This window comes from Mandrillus leucophaeus, unplaced genomic scaffold (assembly GCF_000951045.1).
Source record: "Mandrillus leucophaeus isolate KB7577 unplaced genomic scaffold, Mleu.le_1.0 Scaffold6, whole genome shotgun sequence".
NCBI classification, from domain to species: Eukaryota; Metazoa; Chordata; class Mammalia; order Primates; family Cercopithecidae; genus Mandrillus; species Mandrillus leucophaeus.
This window is the reverse complement of record NW_012106474.1, coordinates 3646118-3666719: the sequence shown is the minus strand read 5'-3', so window position 1 is coordinate 3666719 and position 20602 is coordinate 3646118. Positions and strand designations below refer to the sequence as shown.

Here is a 20602-nt window from a genome sequence, read left to right as displayed (position 1 = left end):
AACTTAATATGAAAGTAGTGGCTAATTGTTAAAATAATACTCATTTCAGAAGAGGATATTAGTGCCTATTGTGTGAAAAGTAGAGTGTACATTTTCACTTTTAAACTTTAAATCTCCAGCGTTTTTAAAAAAAAAAAAAAAAAACTTAACAAAAGATACTTAAAAAGATTTGTAGAAAAGACCAGGAAATAACAATGTTAATAGTACTTCTAACTGGGTTGTAGGTTATATTAATAGAATTGGGGCTTAATGGGGCATAGTAATAGCATAGAAGGTTAGGTACATGCAGTCAAAAAGATGAACCTTCCACCAGCTGAAGCTGGGTTGGGGATGTGTCCGATGTGCATGTCTACACTGCACCTGCAGATTTGTGACTCCTGAATTGAGCATGCCTCCCTCCCCCTCCTCAGGTCACTCACACAGCAAGTCTTCCCTGGTAAGAGGAAGGTGAAGGTAGCTGTCCCCTTATAGCAGGACACTCCAAAAGACAGCCTGAAGAGGTTTTGAGCATTCGCTCTGTTTGACATCTCCGTCTCACTCTCCCATGCATGGCTTTGCTGCCTCCGTGAGAAGTCAGGCAGGAAGAGGTAGAGAGTGGCTGGAAAGGCCCTGCCGTTCCCTTTGCTGGGGACATAGACCTATGTGTCCCTTTTCTAAAGCGGGGCGTGATCTTCCCTAACGTGTAGATGATGTTCACTTTGTTCTTGTTTTTGGTCTTTTCCAATACCTTCCACAGTGAATAATGTGTATAAACTGAAAAGTGGAAGAAAAAGAAGGGAGTTCAGATTTAGTTCTAAAATGGTGAACTTGGCCAGGTGCCATGGCTCATGCCTATAATCCCAGCAGTTGGGTTTAGTCTGAGGCAGGAGGATCACTTGAGCCCAGGAGTTCGAGACAGTCCAGGCAGCAAGGTGAGACCCCATTTCTACAAAAAAATGAAAAAGGATGCTGAGTGTGGTGGTGTGCGCCTGTGGTCCAGTTACGCTGGAGGCTGAGGCAGGAGGATGGTTTGAGCTCAGGAGGCTGAGGCTGTGGTGAGCGGTTTTCTCATCATTGCATCCCGGCCCAGGTAACAGAGCAAGACCCTGTCTCATAATAATAGTGATAAAATGGTTAATTCATCATCTTATAAAATAGTTTTAGTGAAACTAAGTGTGGATTTGACGTTCATGGAAGTTATTTTTTACCTAGTGATGAAAGTTTTCTTCTCTTGCCAAGATGTCTGTGATCTTAGTCACTTTATTAGCACATGCCCCTTGACCACTTGAAGAATGAGACAGACAAATATGAGTGAGGAATTATATGATCGATGGTCATTATCCATGGCTGTTTGCAGAATGTCTAAACTGCGCTCCAGAGTGGAAGTCAGTGCTGAACTTGAAGGATGAGTCAGTGTTAGCGAGGTCAAGGATGGCAGCGGACCCTGTACACAGGCTCAGCCCAGTTTGGGCTGTCAGGGGAAGCCATGTGGGGTGTGTGGAGAAGCAGATAGGACCAGATCATAGAGTACAGTGTCAGCAAGCTTTTTCTGTAAGGGGCCAGACTGTGGAGATTTTCTACTTTGCAGGCCATGTGGAATCTGTTGCCCTGAGTAGTTCTGCTATCATGGCAGCCACAGGGCAGTTTGTGGCATAGCGTGGCTGTGTTCCAATAGAACTTTATAAAGAAAGGCCTTGTGATGGTGGGTCTGGACAGAGCTGAGGATTTTATTATAGGTGAGATAAGGACCCTTGAGGTTTAAATGAGGCATGATATGATTAGAGTGCAGTTTTTAAAGTTTATTTTTACAATTCTGGAACATGGATTAGAGCCGCTCAGAAGTATAACCAGAAACTAATAAGTAAGTTGTACTAGCTTTCCAGTACAACTGGAGGTTGTACAGGCTGACATTAGGGACGTGGCAGTGGAGATGACGGGATGGTTTGCTGTGTGTGCAGAGGACAAAGGTGTTCTGGAACAGACGCCCCGTGAAGGCAAGCATCTTCTCTTGTCCACTATTGAAGGGTTGTCAGTTTCTGGTTATGGTAGGTACTGATACATATTTGTTGAATGGCAGTTTTTGGATTGGCTTGTGAGTTGCATTAGTGGATGAAAGAGGGAAGTATCCAGGTGAATCTTGATTCTGTGTTGAGCAACTGGACACATGGAGGTGTGATTGATGAAGGCAGGAAACTGAAGGGGCGGGCATGCTGGCGTCAGGAGCTCAGCTTTGAACGTGTCACACTGGAGATGTGGGATGCCTGTTCAGGTGAGTGAATAGATTATCTAGTAGATAGTTGGATAGTGAAGCTCAGAAGGTTAGAACTAGAGATAAAATTTGAATGTCAGCATATAGATGATCTGAAGGAAATAAAGAAAATGGCCTATTAATTGGACAGTGTACCATTTTCAGAAATGAAGCATCTGTTAACGCCTTTTCTTGAAATGAGAGAAATGAATCTAGCAGTTCCCTGGCATACTGGATTACTAAATACAGTCCATTCTTTTCCAGTTTACTTGTAATTTCTGGTACTGGGAAAGTCATCTAATACATACACACTGCTGAGATGACACTGTATAGTTGATAGGTGTGTGGGTCTGCATAAATTATTATAACAGAGTGGACTTATTTTTGAGATTTCAGGGGAGTGTTCTGAGTGCAGGGTAGGGCAGTATACAGGGAAATTCGCCATTAGCTCTGCCCTGCGTCTTACTGGGCCTGTTGGTGTGGCGGCGTCACATGGGATTCTGTTCATGTCTGGGCTCTGCAGTCACACTGCTGCTGTGCATATTCTGCTCCTGCCACTGGCAGCCTTGGAGCACGGAGCACATGGCACTGCCTCTCAAAGTCTTAGTTTCCTTGCCTTTAACGTAGCAGTAATAGTTATAGTTACCTCAGCTCTTCAGAGAGAGAAGCTGTGTCAGGCATGTTGGGCCTGGTATTGGATAATCACCTGCTGTTTGTATTCTTGTTAGTCTCATGAGTGTGTGGTATATGTTTTTTTTCTGCAGAGGGGCCTATAGACTTGTGTGGTTAAATTTTACCCCTAGTCATTTGTGTGCTTTTGTTGTTTTCTATAAGCTGTGTGGTTTTTGTATTTGGCCTGTTCTTTTTTCCTTTTCTAAATTGGTCTATGGCTTAACTGCTGTAACCCTGAACCGTGTTTTGATGTTGAGTTCGCTGACTCGCCTTCCACATGGTGGTTAAGTTTTATGAAATCCAGATGATTTGGAAGCACTGTGGGTATGCAGTTTACTTTTTAAAACATTGCTTTTGGGGACGATCAGCAGGCTACTTCTTGTTCATCTATGGGACAACATGATGCTTCCTGTTTAATGTGGATTTTAAAATTACAAACAATTCCCTCCTTTTTATTTTTCTAACTCTTTTTAAAGTTTAAAAGTACAAAGTAAACAGCAGTCAGCGTGGACTGGTTACGTAAGAGTCTGAATATTGCGTTGGTTCTAGGTCGTGTTGATAAATGCCATACAGGGTCATAGCATCCAGCGCAGAATGTGGCGATCCCGGTCTTGAAAAACCAGCTGTCTCGGTTGCTGTTGAAAACTGAGAGAATAGACGGTTGATTTTCAGTTCACGAAGTTGTTGTGGTCCCGGAAATGAAAATGTGGTTCTCTGTTGTTGGAAGAATACAGTCAGTGGTGAGTTTCTTCAGGGGGCAGTTGTTGGTGGTGTTGTGCACACTGTGGTCTTGAAAGAATGCTTTTTCTTTCAGTATAACTTGTTTAAACCTGTCAATAATTAACTTGCTCATGAAGCAACAACCATTTAATGTAGCTTGTAATTACACACTCAGATTTTTTTTGCTATTTTTGTGCTGCAAATTCTTAAGCTTCATAAAAACGTAAGCCTTCTATATGCTTCTTATTTAAGAAAACAGCCATGATATTTCATCCTGCTGGGTATAATATGGTGAAGGTTGCTTTAAATATGATAACTGCCACTATGTAACTTGCTGAAGACATGGACAAGAATATCCATGATGTAACCTATTTTTGGCCCCATTAGGTGGTTTTAACTACAGCCTTTCTCTAAAACCTGTGTTTTTAAAAAGTGAACATAAAAATGACACTTTTAAAAGTACTTAGGATATTTTGCTATTTTATTTAAAAATCAATGGTTAATTAATGCGTTAAGTATGTTCGAGTTTTGCTTTTAGACAATGTACTGATTTAAAATTTTAAAATCTTAAAATCTTAGCTTAAAACACAAGATTCCTATGCCCTAAAAATGAGAGGGTAAGGACTGTTTATTAACATGCCTTCTCACTGTTTAGAGTCAGCTTCTCACATAAACTGTAATTTAGTCCTTTGAAGACTGAGACCTTCTCTTGTGTTCTTCAATGGTCTAATTATGACCACGTGGGAAACACCTAGTCAAACAAGTGAAGTCAGGAAATTCCGGGTTCCTTTTTAAAGTCAGTCCCAGAGTTCCTATTGTGCTTACAGTTTCTTCCATGGAGATGCCAGAAACATCTTTCCACTAAGTTGTATGAAGTGACGCAGTGCTCCTCATGGCTTCTTATGAATTTGGAAACAATATATTTTTGTGCCAAAAGCAAAATAGTAAATGATATAAAAGAATATTATTTTTACCTAGTTTATAATTTTGGCCTAAGTGCTGATTTCTTGGATTGACTGAAATACTGAATTCAAGTACAACATTAAAATAACAGAATAGGAACATAAAATGTTAATCCTCTAGAGAGCCATCATAGAAAATGATGATAATTTGTAGAGTTTACCTGGATGTAGGATATTGGCTGTGGGGTAACCCAGAGGTTCAAACTGCCCTGGGGTTGCCCCATCTCTCTCAGTGGAATCTAAAGTGATCCAGACCCATCCCCTGCACAGGCCAGGATTCTGGGGAGCTTTGTCAGGAGTGTCAGGGTCGCCTCCAGTGGTCTCTCGTGCCTGAAAATCTGATGAGTCGCACACCACTTTGCGAGGCTAAGAAGAGTGTCTCCGCCCTGGTGAAATTCACACACCCTGCATATGTCGCGTGCGGTCTTTCTGGGTTTATGGGCTTCCTGCATCCCATCTGTGGGGCCACCTTCGTTCCCTTCATTTTATGGAGAGGGAAGAGATGGATGTGGTGTGTTGGGTTTGTATTTTGTACAAAGCATAACCGAAATCCAGAGCTGGAACTACAGCCGTGCTCATAGACACCAAGCTTAGTTACCTTGCTCACAGCGCCAGACCTGCTGGGGGTAACTTACCATGGACTTCCAAGGTTGCTGAATGTAGAATTCATATACAAAGTGAATTTTAGAACTGATTATTTCAAAATTAAGGTAATTCCTACCCAATAAGAGAGATCTTTAGAATGTTTTTAAAACCCAATCCTGGATTTACTTATCCGACTAGAAATAAAGCAATTGAAAAACCCCGAGGAAAGTAGCAAGTGAGCAGAGTGTCGACTGAAGCCTGCCTGATGACTGAAAGATTTCTGGGCTCTGAGCTCATTCCAGCCACTTATTGTTCTAAAATCACCAGCCAGAGAACCCAGGCTGGGTTTTCTTACCTGAGAACAATAGGGTTGGATTGATGATTTGGCCAGCATATCTTTCTTCCTCCTGCTTTTTTTTTTTTTTTTTTTTTTTTTAATGATGTCTTTATGCTGTTTATCACGTTGTACTCCCACACGCACTCAGGGTTTGCTACTGGAATGTTTGAAGCCTAGGCTCCGCCTGACCGAGCCTCCCTGTGCGTGTGGGGAGACGACCTACACTTCTATAAAACCTCTTCTGAAAAGGTGCAGTAAAAGAATTAGAGAAGACATTTGGGGAGCAGTCTTTTCCTTCTTGCCATTTCTCGTCGGATGCACAAAGCAACTTGTAGGTGCGTGCTCTTTCTCAGTTCTGGGGAAAGTTGAATGTATAGCAACTGAGTTATTTCTGTTTTTTACTATAATTTTTGATAACTTTTTGTTCATTTACTGCCATTCTGTCTTGTAACTCATCCTACAGGTAAATTTCAGATACAGCTTCGGTTCATCCTTTTTTGTCCTCCTTGTCTCTCCTCTCCCTCGTTAGTCCCATCCCCCTCTCAAACCCTCTTCTTTCCTTTTTAATGGAAAGAAAGGCAGTTTCAAGAGGCATTTTAAGATTAAAATGTTAAGATCAAACAGGCAGTGATCTTTGTGTTTCCTTTTTGCCTTTTTTTTAAAAAGGATACAAGATCTAAATTTCTGCCAGTGTGTGCTCCACACTGGGTGTTCTCTAATATGCTGAAATTATGTTGAAGGGCACAAATGCTGAACGTAGCAGTTTGGATGCTGTACTGCAAATGTTCTCCGGGGCCTCCAGACGGGGGAAAGTACATTTAAAAATTTACCTCTGGTGTTTAAGTTTGGTTAATTAAGTTCCAAAATTATTGAATGAAATTTGTAATTCCTGATGCCTTTTGAATCTCTAACTGCTTTTCAGAAGACCTCTGCCCCAACTTTTCTTTAAAGGAACTGATTTGTTAAATGAGGAATGAGAATAAATGGACTAAAATGCAATAATGTCTTTTCAAATACCGTATTTAGGTACCTTTAAGCAAGTAATCCTTAAAACTGTTTAGCCTTTCTGGATTTATCTATAATACTGTGTTCTCGATTTTAATGGCTCTTTTGCTTTTCTAATCAGGATGTGTAATGTTAGCATATATACTGTAGTGTGGTGTATATACTGTAGTATGGTGAAATCTTGTTTTTGCCATATTATCTGCGTAATTGTAAATGTGTTGCTAGTACCTGTCATTACTCATAACAAACATACAATGAACATCTACATTATTAGTGCAGCGCTGTCCGATAGAAATATATGAGTCACATGGGGAATTTTCAGTTTTCTACTAGCTGTGTTTTTTTAAAAAGTGAAGTTAATTTTAATACCATATTTTATATTATCTAATACATCAGAAATGTTATGTCAACATGTAGTCAGTATAAAAATCATCAATGAGATAGTTCACATTCTTTTTTCCATACTCAGTCTCTGCACTTCCATGTTTCAGTTTGCATGAGCCACATTTTCAGTGCTCTGTCACCACCTGTGGCCTGCCAACTGCCATACTGAACAGTACAAGTGTTTAATACTATTTCACTAGTGTTCTTGGAACTGCTTCTACATTTCTGTGATTGTTTTTGGTTGGTAATTGCATAGTTTACACTTGAATGTTCTACATGCTGATACACAACAGCAAAGAACATAGAGCTTCTAGACCTGGCTGTTCTTTCTTGGTTGGAAAAGAAATAGAATTACCATAAAATGAATTTTAATTGTGTGTGCACCATTGTGGAAAACATTGTGGCAATTCCTCAGGGATCTAGAACTAGAAGTACCATTTGACCCAGCCATCCCATTTCTGGGTATATACCCAAAGGATTATAAATCATGCTGCTATAAAGACACATGCACATGTACGTTTATTGCAGCACTATTCACAATAGCAAAGACTTGGAATCAACCCAAGTGTCCATCAGTGACAGACTGGATTAAGAAAATGTGGCACATATACACCATGGATATATGTACTATGCAGCCATAAAAAAGGATGAGTTCGTGTCCTTTGTAGGGACATGGATGCAGCTGGAAACCATCGTTCTCAGCAAACTATCGCAAGAACAGAAAACCAAACACCGCATGTTCTCACTCATAGGTGGGAATTGAACAATGAGATCATTTGGACACAGGAAGGGGAACATCATACACTGGGGCCTGTTGTGGGGAGGGGGGAGGGATAGCATTAGGAGATATACTTAATGTAAATGACGTGTTAATGGGTGCAGCACACCAACATGGCACATGTATACATATGTAACAAACCTGCACGTTGTGCACATGTACCCTAGAACTTAAAGTATAATAATAAAAAATAAATAAGGACACTAATTATTTTAATAAATTTTGAGTTTAGCCTTAATAGACTACATAGATTGTGCGTTATTGTTTAGAAATAAAACCTAAATTAAGTGGTTTAATATTTCTGAAATTAATAAATTGTTTCATACAGTTCTTTTTAACCATAGGCAGTACAGTTCATAAAGTGGGGTAGGTAGTGAGAGCTCCATAATGTTAAAGGATTGTTATGGCTCAACAGATGACAGTTTGCTGAGGCATCTGACCAGCAGCTGAGGCAGGGATGCAGCAGAACTTCTTTACTCTGCTCTTCCCCCAGTCAGGATGCACATTCCAGGCCTGTACTGCCATGGCCAGATTGAGAAACCTTGGACAAGTGGACACCTTGTAGTTGGACAGAGATTGTGGTGGTTCGGGTTGAAGGTAATTGCCCATATTGATGTGATACAAATAGTCAGACATTTCCTAGAGTTCTTTCATCTCTGGGTAGTCATCTCTAATTTTGTTTTGCTAAGATAATTACCAGTAGAACTGTAATTTCTCCATACAGCAGTTGTAGTTAGAATTTTTATGACCAGTTTATGACTGTGAGCTGCACCTGAAGTAGAAGTAGGATCCAAATAACCAGAGGTGATAGGAGGGAAGGGCATGTGGACAGGGCCAGTGGGTCTGCGGGAAAGGAGTGTGTGCAGAAGGTGCAGAGGCAGTGGACGGGGAATGTGTCCGCGGGAACGTTTGTGACGCAGAGCAGTCTGTGAAGTGGAGGTCCAAATGCCAACCGAAGTGTGGATACCTCTTACATTCTCCAGATCCATATGCTTTACTTGCACATCGTTTTGTCTTCCTGTGTCTAAGAGTGTTTTCAAAATATATCTCATGATGCATTGTCTTGACTTTTAATCAAATTCCATTTTTATGACCAACCTTGAATAGACCTTTTAGATTTTCATGAGTGTTTTGAATTGAGGTCTCTAATAATCATGAATGCTTTTCAAAAATTTTTTGTAGAGACAGGATCTCACCATGTTGCCCAGGCTGGTCGTGAACTCCTGGCTTCAAGCAGTCCTCCCACCACAGCCTCCCAGAGTGTTGGGATGACTGCCACCATGCCTGGCTCTATCATGGATGCTTATTTCCTTAAATGAAAACCTCTTTTTGTGACAAACAGATATATTTATAAATTCAGTTTACTTGGAATTAAAAGAAGTGGTTATTACTGAGAATTCAGATACATTCTGAATATATAAGAAAATAGAATGTATCTTACTTGTGTCTTTCCTGACAGTCATGAATTTGAGTTCCCTTCCTAAAAGGGCACATTGGGTGCCACAGCCTGAAGTACTTTTGTATCTATCTTTCTAAACTAGTAATTTTACAAAGTTTTATTGCTAACCCATATATAATGGGCATATCAGTTGCTTCTTAACTTAGTGTTCATTCTGTAAAATTACAGACCTCCTCATCTTAGGTTTTTAAAATAGGAAATTGACCAAATTTCTTATTGATCAATGTTAGTAAACTATAAGTCAATCTAATTGAGAAGCTCTTCTGGAAGGGATAGAGCTCCTTATATTCAAGAAGCTTCTAATGGAGTTGGAGGAAGGAGCCATTTGCAGAGGTAGCTGTAATGCAGGACACAATGACTCACTGCTCAAAGAGAACAAAGAAAGTCCAATGTGATGAGAACATAAGTGAAGAAGAGATGATATCTTCCCTGACACTGGGAACGTGAGTGGGCTGGCAGGTGAGTCTCGGAGGTGAATGATGGAGAGCATTTGGGCATATACCTTGCATCAGAAAGACAGTTGGTGTAGAGAGAACATCAACCAAGTCATGAACATGAGTCAGATAGAATGGGAGGAGGTGAGGGGTGATTTGGGTGGAGAATGACAAGAGAGGTTCATGGACCCGTGAATACCTCATGCAGGAAGCTACTGTGAATTTTTACAGTAGCTGGCAGTTACAAGAGTCTGGTCAGGATAGTGTGAGCTGAGCTGTGCTTCAGGAAACGTGATTGGACGTAGGGAGACCAGAAGATCAGTCATGAGGAGAGCTTCCTCATTTTGCCAGAATTGGTCTGAAATTTATGATGTAAACTTCAGCCTATTTAAATATAGGTAGTGCAGTCAAATATCAGTAGTACATGATCAGTTTTGCTTCGGGATTTAAATTTAGGCATTAAATTTCACATTGCATATAGTATCCTAAATTACCTACCTTAAAATGGTAGAGGATTTTGCGTTCTTGAAATGCCATGTGCCGTTCATATGGAGTCCACATGTTCAGCTTGCACGTTGGCTGTCTGCTTGTGGAGGGTGGCTAGGATGGAAAAGAGCCTAATGGTTGCCCTCAGGTATGTGATTACTGCTCTGAATGAAGGGGTTGAAACATGGAGTAACAGGTGCCACGAAACTGAAATTTATTGTGAAATTGGAACAAAGACATCTGCCAAAAATGAAAATTAGGAGTGGCAGAAGAGCTGGACTGGCAGGCAGCTCCAACTGTATATGCAGGGTCTTGGGTTGTAGGAAGAAATGAAATAGTCCTGTTCTCATTTTCTGATATTATTCTATTTTATGATTTTAAGAACAGTTTTGTTATTACAGTTTGTCTAAGTAATTGCCATTTTTTGGTCTGTATTGTGATCATGTAAAGCATATCAGAAATGGAGGAAGGAGGCTTGATATATTGTTTTAAAATATATATTTGATATTTCCTTGTTTATAATAGTGTTACTAAAAATGCTGTATTACTAGTATTATTGCTAAACATTTTTCTTGTCAGAGATGATAATAATTGGTTATCTTAGTAAAAGGATGATTTTTACTCTTTACAAGGTCAGTATTACATTAACCAGAAGATAATGCCATGTGAAAACGTGAGGTGCCCATTCTCACTGACAGTTGGCATTCCGACGTTCAGTAATCATTGCTTTTCTGTAGTCAGGTAGAAAGCAGAGGAAAAAATAAGTAGTGCTTGTAGAACTTTTTAAAAACCTGACCCAGGGTACCAGCTGGAAGGGAATAGGCATGCATCATTTTCAGGAAAAGAAAAAGAAGGACTTTCAGCGCTCCAACTAGAATTGTTAGTGAATGACCACAGATAAACTCTGCTGAGGAATAGAAGAGGCTCCCAAATGGCAAGGGTGTTTGTCTGTTTTGTTCATTGATATGTGCATGGAGCTTAGGACCATACAGTCGCTCGGTGGATATTTGTTCAGTGAATGAAATTGTCATTTAAACAGCCGAGCTATAGAATTAAGGTTATTCATGAATCACATAAAATTATTAAATGTGTAAAAAAATTCGGTTAATTAGATTATGAGGGATTACCTGATTTCACAAATAGGGGTGGTCGGGGGGTGCCATGTCTTAGAAGTATTTTTCCGTAGTGTGTCTTAGGTCCCTAGATTCAAGGAAACCCAGCGTTATCACAGATATAGTGAGGCAAAAAGCATATTTATTATTCTTTTGCTAAGTGATATGCTAAAATTCAGAAAGTTGCCCTTTATTGAGTGCCTGCTGTGTATTTTATCTTTTATTTTTGAAATTGTAAATTTACAAAAAGCTCAGTCTTTGCCAACTATCCCAATCATGCTTTTTATGGCAAAAGGATCCGTTCAAGGACCACAGGTTATATTTGGCTGTTGTGGTTTGTGGACTGTGCTGAATGATTTCTAGAGGGAGGTAGCAAGTGGGCCGTGAGGCATCTGGGACTGGGCTGGAGACTTGCATTGAGGTGAGAGTGGAAACCATCCACGGGAGAGATGTGTGGATAGACACAGAGGGATATCGAGGTGAACAGATGGAAAATTCAGATCAAAAGCTGCAAAGGAGAATATTTGATTTTGCTTTCCGTAGAACTTTTATAAACTTAGTTCCCAGATAATGTAACCACATGAAATTTGAAGTGTACTGCTTTCCAAAATGGAATTGCTTTGTTAAATTAAGAAATATTATACTGTTTTTAAAATGAGATATGTATGGATGGTTTTATGCTTACAAAATTTGACCTGCTACAGGCGTTTTGTTTTGTTTTGTTTTGTTTTGTTGTTTTTCCCTAAAGGGAGTCAGGATCAACAGTACTGGCCAGTCAGGCTGTCTTCTGTAAACTTAACTTGTTAACTAAAGGAGACAAATGTAAGTGGTTTCCAAGTGAAAATTACATAGTTCCAGGATGTTACAGAGAATCTGTTTTAATTAAATCATTTGTGTATTTTTACTCTTACCATACAGTGCCTCGCAGTGATTGAAATGGATTTGTATTTGCCTTCAATCGTTGTGACCTAAGGAATTATTCTCAGTTGTATAATATTGTCCATAATATCTAAGTAAGATTTCATGCATAGGACTGCTTTCTTTGATAGTTGCAATAAATTACCCAAAATTTTTATTGTTATAGGGTTAAGTTTAGTATAGTCATGATATCCAAGTAGAATATTGGTGATTCTGAAAGTAATTGTATATAATACTTAAGTCTATCTAACAGAATTTTATTCTTTCATAATATATCAATTCTATGTGAATTGGGTCTTGTTGCTTTGATATTTATTTACGGTTACAGTACATGAGTTATAATACTGATTATTTTCTGTATGGTTTTCTCTTACTAAGTTCCTCTTACTGTTAGCCACAGAAGTTTTTTTATCGTTTAAAATCCTAAACTATATGTATGAAAAGAACAAGGGTATAAAGGAGGATATCGGTAAATGGTGAAATGTAAAAATACTGTACCAAGTTGCTTTTTTTATTAAAATGATTCATAGTATATATCATGCAAGTAGTTCTTAGTTCACTTACACTTGTGGCTGTTCAGAACTATTCTTAAATTAACTTCAGGATTCCAAGTCTCTATTTTAGACTCATCATTAGCTGATGCATGAATAACTGATTTTTCATAATTCTGATTTTCATGTAAAAATGAGAACCAGGACTTTGTTGCAGTTACCTATGTACATGTTGGGTGGTTTTATTTTTGTTTTACTTTCCTGCATAGTGCATTTCTTACAGTATATTTTCAGTGCAGTGTTCTTGCCTTGTTTTTGCAATAGGGTGCTGGTCAAGATAAACTAGGAATCTATGTGAAGTCGGTTGTGAAAGGAGGTGCTGCAGATGTGGTCAGTATCATTTTGAAAGAAGTAAATTTTCAGTGTGTCATATGTTCAGCAAATGATGTGAGAGAGTCTGCTGATACTTTCAGTTATGTAACACTACACAGTGTTTGTTGGAAGAAGAAACAGGGTATCTACTCATCATTACCTTTTCTTCCTCCATCTCTCTGCTCTCCACCCCTAATCCACGCACACACCTGTGCATTTGCCTAGGATGGACGTCTAGCTGCAGGTGATCAACTCCTCAGCGTGGATGGACGAAGTCTGGTTGGACTCTCTCAGGAAAGGTATCATTGGTTTATTTGCTTGAAGCTTAGTATTAGCATTTTTAGGTGATTTTTGCATTAAATATTGAAATTGGAAGATGAAAACTATGCTAAAACATGCTCATACTACTCTTTACCTTTTTTAGTGTACATGACATTTCACTTATCAAATTATAGATATATATTTTAATCTAGTACAGTTTCTTTGAAACATGAAAGAAACATACTCTTAACACTTCTTCAAATTTCTGAATATTATCTTACTATTCTTAATATAACAGGAGATGTGTTTGCCTATTTTCATAGTCAGTTTTAAAAGGAGAAAATGGGTAGTGAGTAAGCTGTCTGAAAGTCAGAACCATAAAAAATAACAAAAAATTAAAATTAAAATTAAAAATAAAGAAAAAGTCAGAACCATTACTCAAAATAATAGATGAGGCTGTGGAACATGATTTTCAGTTGCTGTGATCACAGCTATTCATGACAGAGCAGGCACTTTTTCTTACATGTGTAATCTTCTTCTCCTAGGGCAGCAGAACTCATGACAAGAACAAGCTCTGTGGTGACACTGGAAGTAGCAAAGCAGGGTGCCATCTACCACGGTCTGGCCACCCTTCTCAATCAGCCATCCCCCATGATGCAGAGAAGTAAGGACCAGCAGGGAGACAGTGGCCAACTGTCAAACAGTGTTCTACAGTCATGGCCTCTTTGAATAGTCACAAAACCCCATGGAGGAGGTAGTGGTGTTACTATTGCCCTGGTTTTAAAAATAAAGAAATTGAGAATGCGAGCGCTTCAGCACAGTGCCTGGGATTCCCATGTGAGCCTTGTGACCTTGGAACCCACACTGTGAGTCACCAGGTCCCCTCCCTGTCACCAGGATTCCCCACAGGGCTGGTTGACTGCTGGTGAGCTTCTGTAGGCCCAGCACATGGTAGGTGCTCAGTAGAGAATGAATGTGACATGTTAAGGATGAACTGGGAAAAAAACTAGAGAATGAATGAACGGATTTTCAGTTTTGATAGGCAGACTCAGGATTTAAAGTGTTTCAGTTCTTCACTGAAGAAATAGGCATTTATTTGTATATGTGTAGTTACCTTAGTCCTGCATTTGCTGAGATATGGCATGATGATCTCATTCTGTATACAGTCATGCATCACCTGGCAAGAGGGATCCATTCTGAAAAATTCATCCTTAGTTTATCTCATCATTGTGCACACATCACAGTGTACTACACAGACCTAGATGGTGTAGCCTGTTGCTCTTAGGCTGTAGACCTGCACAGCATGTCACCCAACTGAATACTGCAGGCCATTGTAATTCAGTGAGAACATAGCTCAACATAGAAAAACTACAGTTAAAAAAAAGGTGTAAAAGAGTAACGATGCTAGACCCGTCAAAGGCCACTTCTCCTGAGTGGGGCTTGTAGGATGGAAGTTGCTCTGGGTGCGTCTGCGAGTGAGTGGTGAGTGAATGTGAAGGCCCAGGACATGGCCATAACTACTGTAGACTTTATAAACACTGTACACTTAAGCTACACTAAATTTACAAAAATACATAGTTATTTCTTTAATAATACATTAACCTTCTCTTGCTCTTAACTTTTTTACTATATAAAATTTTAAATTTAAAAAAAACTTTTGACTCCTTTGTGATAACACCTAGCTTAAAACATAAGCATGTTGTGCAGCTGTACAAAGTATTTTCTTTCTATACTTACTCCGTAAGGATTTTTAAATTTTTTTTAAAATTTATCTTTTCATCTTTTTGGTTAAAATCTCGTACATAAGCACACACATTAGCTTCAGCCTGCACAGGGTCAGGATCATCAGTGTCACTGTCTTCTACCTCCACATCTGGTTCCACGGGAAGGTCTTCAGGGGCAGTGACATGCCATGGAGCCATCACCTCCAGTGGTGACGATGCCGTTTTCTGGAAGGCTTCCTGGTGGACCTGCCTGGGGCTACTTGACCATTAACTCTTTTTATAAGTAAAGGGAGCACACTCTAAAATAACAATAAAAAGTATAGTATAGTAAAATATATAAACCAGCAACCCAGTTGCATATTACATTATCAAGTATTATATACCATGTATAATTGTATGAGCTATACTCGTATACAGCTAGCAGTACAGTCTGGCATGACCATAAACACGAGGAATCATTGTACTACAACTTTACACTGGCTAAGATCATTAGAAGATAGGGATTTTTCAGCTCCATTATAATCTTAGGAGACCACTGTCATGGATGTGGTTCATCATTGACCAAAATGGGCTTATTTGGTGCATGACTGTAATTCACTTAAAAATCTTTTATTTAAATAATTTATTTTTTGGAACTGTGGTTTTATAGCTACATCAAAAAGAATCTCAGGATAAAATCAATACAAATTTAGGGCTTTTAATTAGTTCAGACACAATAGGAGAAAACCATTTTGATTCATAGCACACCTTGTTAAATGTATACATAGACTTCTAAATATGGCCTTTATGGCTTTCTCCTCCGTAAGGCAGGATTCTAGAAACCTCACAACCCAGAACCTCAAGTTGGTACCTAATAGTAACAAATCACAGCCACAGCCAAGGCGTCAGAGAACCTGACCTGCTGCTTATTGAAGCAAACACACACCACCCAAGGGGCATCTCAGCAAAACCTAGTGTGGTATTGTCTGCCTTGCTCAGCATGTTGTTTACTTTTTGTGTAACATAGAGCCTAACATCTTGGTTGTCTAATTTCTTAGTTTGTGGTCATTTAAAAGAAGCAAACTAGAATGTGAGTTAGAAGCCACACAGAGGGAAGCTGTGAACAGGAGATGATAAACCAGGGTGAGCAAGCACAAAAGAGGACTGACAGAAGCGGCGGCCGTCAGGAGCAGAAGGCTTGTGTCACATGATGGCTGCTCAGAACGGTGACACTGGGCGATTAAAAGTTCAGATCTTTTTCTGTGAAGTCAGGAAAGCATATTTATCTTTATTTAGTTTTTTTTTTAAAAAAGATACTTTAAAAATGGTTAGATTTGTTGCTTAAAACAGTGAAGTTTCAGTTAACGAGAAAATAAACTTCGAAAGTGTTCATCTTCCCATCATTACCAATTAAGTAAAAATATTTTCTTTATTCTTAGTATATTTACTTAAAAGCTGTTTTATGATTCTGTAGGAAGAATTGACCTTTATAGGGAAAATCACCTTATTTCTTATGCTAAGAACAATTCTTACAGAATTTTAATGATAATCAGGGTGTTGAAAATAAAATCTTAAGAGATACTGAATATGCTTTGATTCCAGTTTCAGATCGTCGTGGCTCAGGCAAACCCCGACCAAAGAGTGAAGGCTTTGAACTCTATAATAATTCCGCTCAAAATGGGTCTCCTGAGAGTCCTCAGCTGCCTTGGGCAGAATATAGTGAACCAAAGAAATTGCCCGGTGATGACAGACTGACGAAAAATAGAGCTGATCACCGTTCCAGCCCCAACGTAGCAAGTAAGAGTGACACTTTTTTGCTTCCTAAGTACACTCATGGTCACAGTCTGAAGTGAGAGGAGGCACTTTGTGGTTTGTTAATTATTAAAATTATTCTTTGCAAACATTGGCTAACTATGATATGGTTTTCATAAGGGATATCATTAAGTAACATTTCTCTAACAAAAACTAAGATTGAAAAACTTTAGATTCAGTTGATCCCATAAGCAAACGCATTAATAACATCTCTATTTGGGGTTGGTAAATTACCAAGAGAAACTAAAGTATTTTTTACATTTTTAAAGGGTTGTTAACAAAGAGAAGAAGAAATAATAGAAAGATACTCAGCAGGAGACAAAGGCTCACGAAGCCTAAAGTATTTACTTTCTGGCCTGTTACCAAAAATGTTTACCAATCCCTGGCCTGATACACAGAGCTACAAAGCTTTTTTTGTAGCTCTGGGCTGTGATGATTTGAAAGATGGACATGGATATGACAAGACCTGATTTCTCATCTGCCTTGGTTTTTTTTTTCGTCTCTATGCTAGATAACTCACTGGCAGAATGAAGATGAATGAGGTCTTTAAGGAAATTTTATGTTATATATAGGTTGTTTATTTAATATTAAACTTTTTTTTCCCCCCTGACTTGAACAGATCAGCCTCCTAGTCCTGGAGGGAAAAGTGCATATGCCTCTGGAACAGCAGCGAAGATAACATCTGTCTCTACTGGAAACCTCTGCACTGAGGTCTGATTGATAAGCAAAAGGCTTCTACTGCACTTCCACACTTAGGGTTCCCTTGGGACATCTCAGTTATCCAGTACAATTTTTACTCTGAATTAGCATTGATTATAATTTCTAAATTTGCAGTGTTTTATCTTTTGATTTTTAATATACTAGTCAGGTAAATCAGTTTTAAATTAGTAAGTCTGGGCAAAATGAAATGTTATTTATTCTCAGTATGGATAAAACATTTTTTAATGCAGTATTTAACATATATACTATTTTTAAAATTTTAAAACAGATCAATGAAAATCAAGTTAGTCTGTATGGTTGTAAAAAGCTCACTTTTCTTTGTTCTTCACATTTTACAGGAGCAGACGCCTCCGCCTAGACCTGAAGCCTACCCCATCCCCACTCAGACGTACACCAGAGAGTATTTTACCTTCCCAGCTTCCAAATCCCAGGATCGGATGGCTCCTCCTCAGAACCAGTGGCCAAATTATGAGGAAAAGCCACATATGCACACAGATAGTAATCACTCCAGTATTGCAATTCAGGTTAGAAATCAAAGATTCCACACACGTCTCACCTCTCAAGGAGTAAACACTGAGTTCTGAGACATGATTAATATTTTCTATAGAACAGCATTGTTGGCCTTTTGTTTTTTCCTTAATGGTTTTGTAGTTAAGTTTGAGGAAAAAAGGAGATAGGATAGAATACTTAATAAGAACAAGGATTATTCTCTGATGTTTGATTAACAAAATGTTAGGAATATAAGGCCTTATAATTTTTAAGACAAAGTTCACTGCTTCTAGAAGTGAGAAATTAGAACTCACGTGGTATATTTTGCACTCTATCAGTCCCTGCCCTGCCTGTGGGAGCTCATGGTGTGGCAGGGAAATGAGACAGACACATCAGACCCAGCATGGTCAGTACTGTGGGAGAAGAGGCCCCAGCAGGGGATGGAGCTTCTCAGTCTCAAACGAGAACCTGGGCACAGCCATATGCACAGAAGGGCCTTCCAGGAGGAGGGAAAGGCACAGAGATGTGTAGTAGTTCAGCAGGAACCCTGAGTGGAGGTGAAGGAGGTGGCGAGATCTAAGGCAGTGAAGATAGGTGGGGCCAGACAGAAGGGCTTGACATGACAGCTAAGGAATTTGGATTTTTGTCCACATTAGTAGATGGGAGATGCCAATCTGAGTAGTTAAGCTCGGAACGTTATCAAATGTGGTGTTCTTTTTAGAAAGATAACTGTATGGTGAAAGATTGGGAGAAAAAATTAAAGATATACTTAAAAAGAGGTGCAGTCTAGATCTTTGTAACAAATACATGCTCTGGATCGCAAATGCTCTGGGAATTCTGAAGATCAGCCTTCTTAGAGTGGTTGGAAAAGACTAATTCAGAGTTGAGATGGGATTTGAGCTGAGCCTTGAAGAATGAGAACAGTAGGCAGAGGAGAGAGGACTGCACTGAGATAGACGCTGTGATACACATGAGGAGGAGCCTGTTTTCTGAGGAAAGAAAATGCTTCTCAGGCCACAGATATTGGCCGTCAGGAGATTTCATCTTGGCCTTTTGTCTGGTGTGCTGGTCCATCCTGCTGTTCTCCTAGGTGGGCCTGATCACCTGCAACGGCCCAGTCTTGGGAGTTTTGGACACACTCTGTCACCAAAAGCTGGAGTTCTCTGGGGGGAGGTGTCTTTCTCCAAATTTCTCTTTAAAAATTGAGTAATTTTGTGCCCTAGTTCTTCTAGTATTTTTTGTTAGGACTCAGTAGAATCTGCTTCCCATATGTCAAGACAATCCAATTTGTAGTGCATACATTGAATCCCATTTTTATGCACAGTATTTCCTGTTCTGTGGGACTGGCATTACGTCTTCACATTTATAGTATACAGCTGCTACTTGTTTCTACCTCACAACATGGGTAAACAATACCTAGAGGAGAGAATTGAGGAACTGTGCGGCAGGCCAGAGTGTGAAATGAAAAGTTATGATGGGGTTTAAGCTGGGAGGTGGAGAGTGCAAGCCAGCAGCCAGGGCCAGTGCAAAGTCTTAAGGGAGCAGAGAAGTGACTCAGGTCAGCCCTTCCAGCAGCAGGGAGTGGCGGTAGGTGCACAGTCTCTGTTTTTATGTAGTCCATAGATTTCGTACCCAGTAATGAGACTCTCTATGTACTAAGTAAAGCTCTAGCAAAATGTTGGGAGTAAATGTTCGGTTTTTCTGTGAGACTACTGGTTTTTGAAGTGATACTTCATCTTTTTTGTTGGTTTGCTTTTTAAGAAAAAGGAAATAATTTGTTTTCCCGATTTACATCTTTAATTTGTGTTCATTAACAGGGCAGGAAAAAGATGTTTGATTCAGACCTCATAGTGATCATGTTTATCTGAGTAGACTCCTTTCAGATGTGCCATTTCTCAGATTTTAGACTAGCCCTTTGCAAAAAGTGTACTCACTTCTTTTTCTGTCTGTGTGTTTGTGTGTCTCATTTCTCTGTCTCTGTCACACACACATACACACACCCCTACCTTTGTGTTCAACAAATTTATACCAGTACACTTTAGACCTTTCTGATATTGGAGCGGATGTATCTCAGATGTGTAGGACATGTCCTTGCATTACTATGCACAGCTCTGCCACAGAGCCCAGAAAGCCATTCCTTAGCTTGTAAAATGCAGAAAGTCACGGATGGTTAAATGTTTAAGATATAATAATTACTCGTAATAGTAATTAGAGAAATGCCTGTTGTTGATTTTTACATATTATGAATAAACACACTCATTGCTTTGAAGTCCAAGTCGCATGTCTGGTCCCTGCGCTGGAGATGGTGCAGGGCACTGCAGGAGGGTGAGGAGGATGAGGATGGGCACTGGCACCAAAGGGCCTCAATGCAGAGAGAAAGCGCAGCTTTTCCTTTTTAATTTTAGTCGAGACAGAGACTGTGTTATCCAGGCTGGTCTCAAACTCCTGGGCTCAAGCAATCCACCCACCTCAGCCTCCCAAAGTGCTGGGATTGTAGGCCTGAGCCACCACGCTTGGCTGCTTTTCTCTTTACACAGATAAATTCACTGTTATTCCACGTTAGCCAATGAGCCTTGCAGGGCAGTCTCAGTCTCTTTCTGTACACTCATTTAACAGTTTTTCGTCTGTCTGAAGATAAAATGTCTGTGGATATTTGGTAATTTCTAGTAAATGGC

At 39.5% G+C, this 20602-nt stretch overlaps 1 protein-coding gene across 8 annotated transcripts in view; it reads left to right on the top strand.

The window, feature by feature from the left end:
• Positions 1-20602, top strand: part of MLLT4 (myeloid/lymphoid or mixed-lineage leukemia (trithorax homolog, Drosophila); translocated to, 4) — a 152667-nt gene that overhangs the window by 111673 nt on the left and 20392 nt on the right. For 7 of the 8 annotated variants that reach the window (XM_011999609.1, XM_011999613.1, XM_011999612.1 and 4 more), the window contains 6 exons: positions 12895-12960; positions 13168-13241; positions 13749-13867; positions 16509-16703; positions 17338-17429; positions 17777-17962. In XM_011999609.1, coding sequence (XP_011854999.1) covers positions 12895-12960; positions 13168-13241; positions 13749-13867; positions 16509-16703; positions 17338-17429; positions 17777-17962 — 732 coding nt within the window. The remainder of the gene's footprint in view (positions 1-12894; positions 12961-13167; positions 13242-13748; positions 13868-16508; positions 16704-17337; positions 17430-17776; positions 17963-20602) is intronic. The other variant, XM_011999614.1, reaches the window with a different exon arrangement.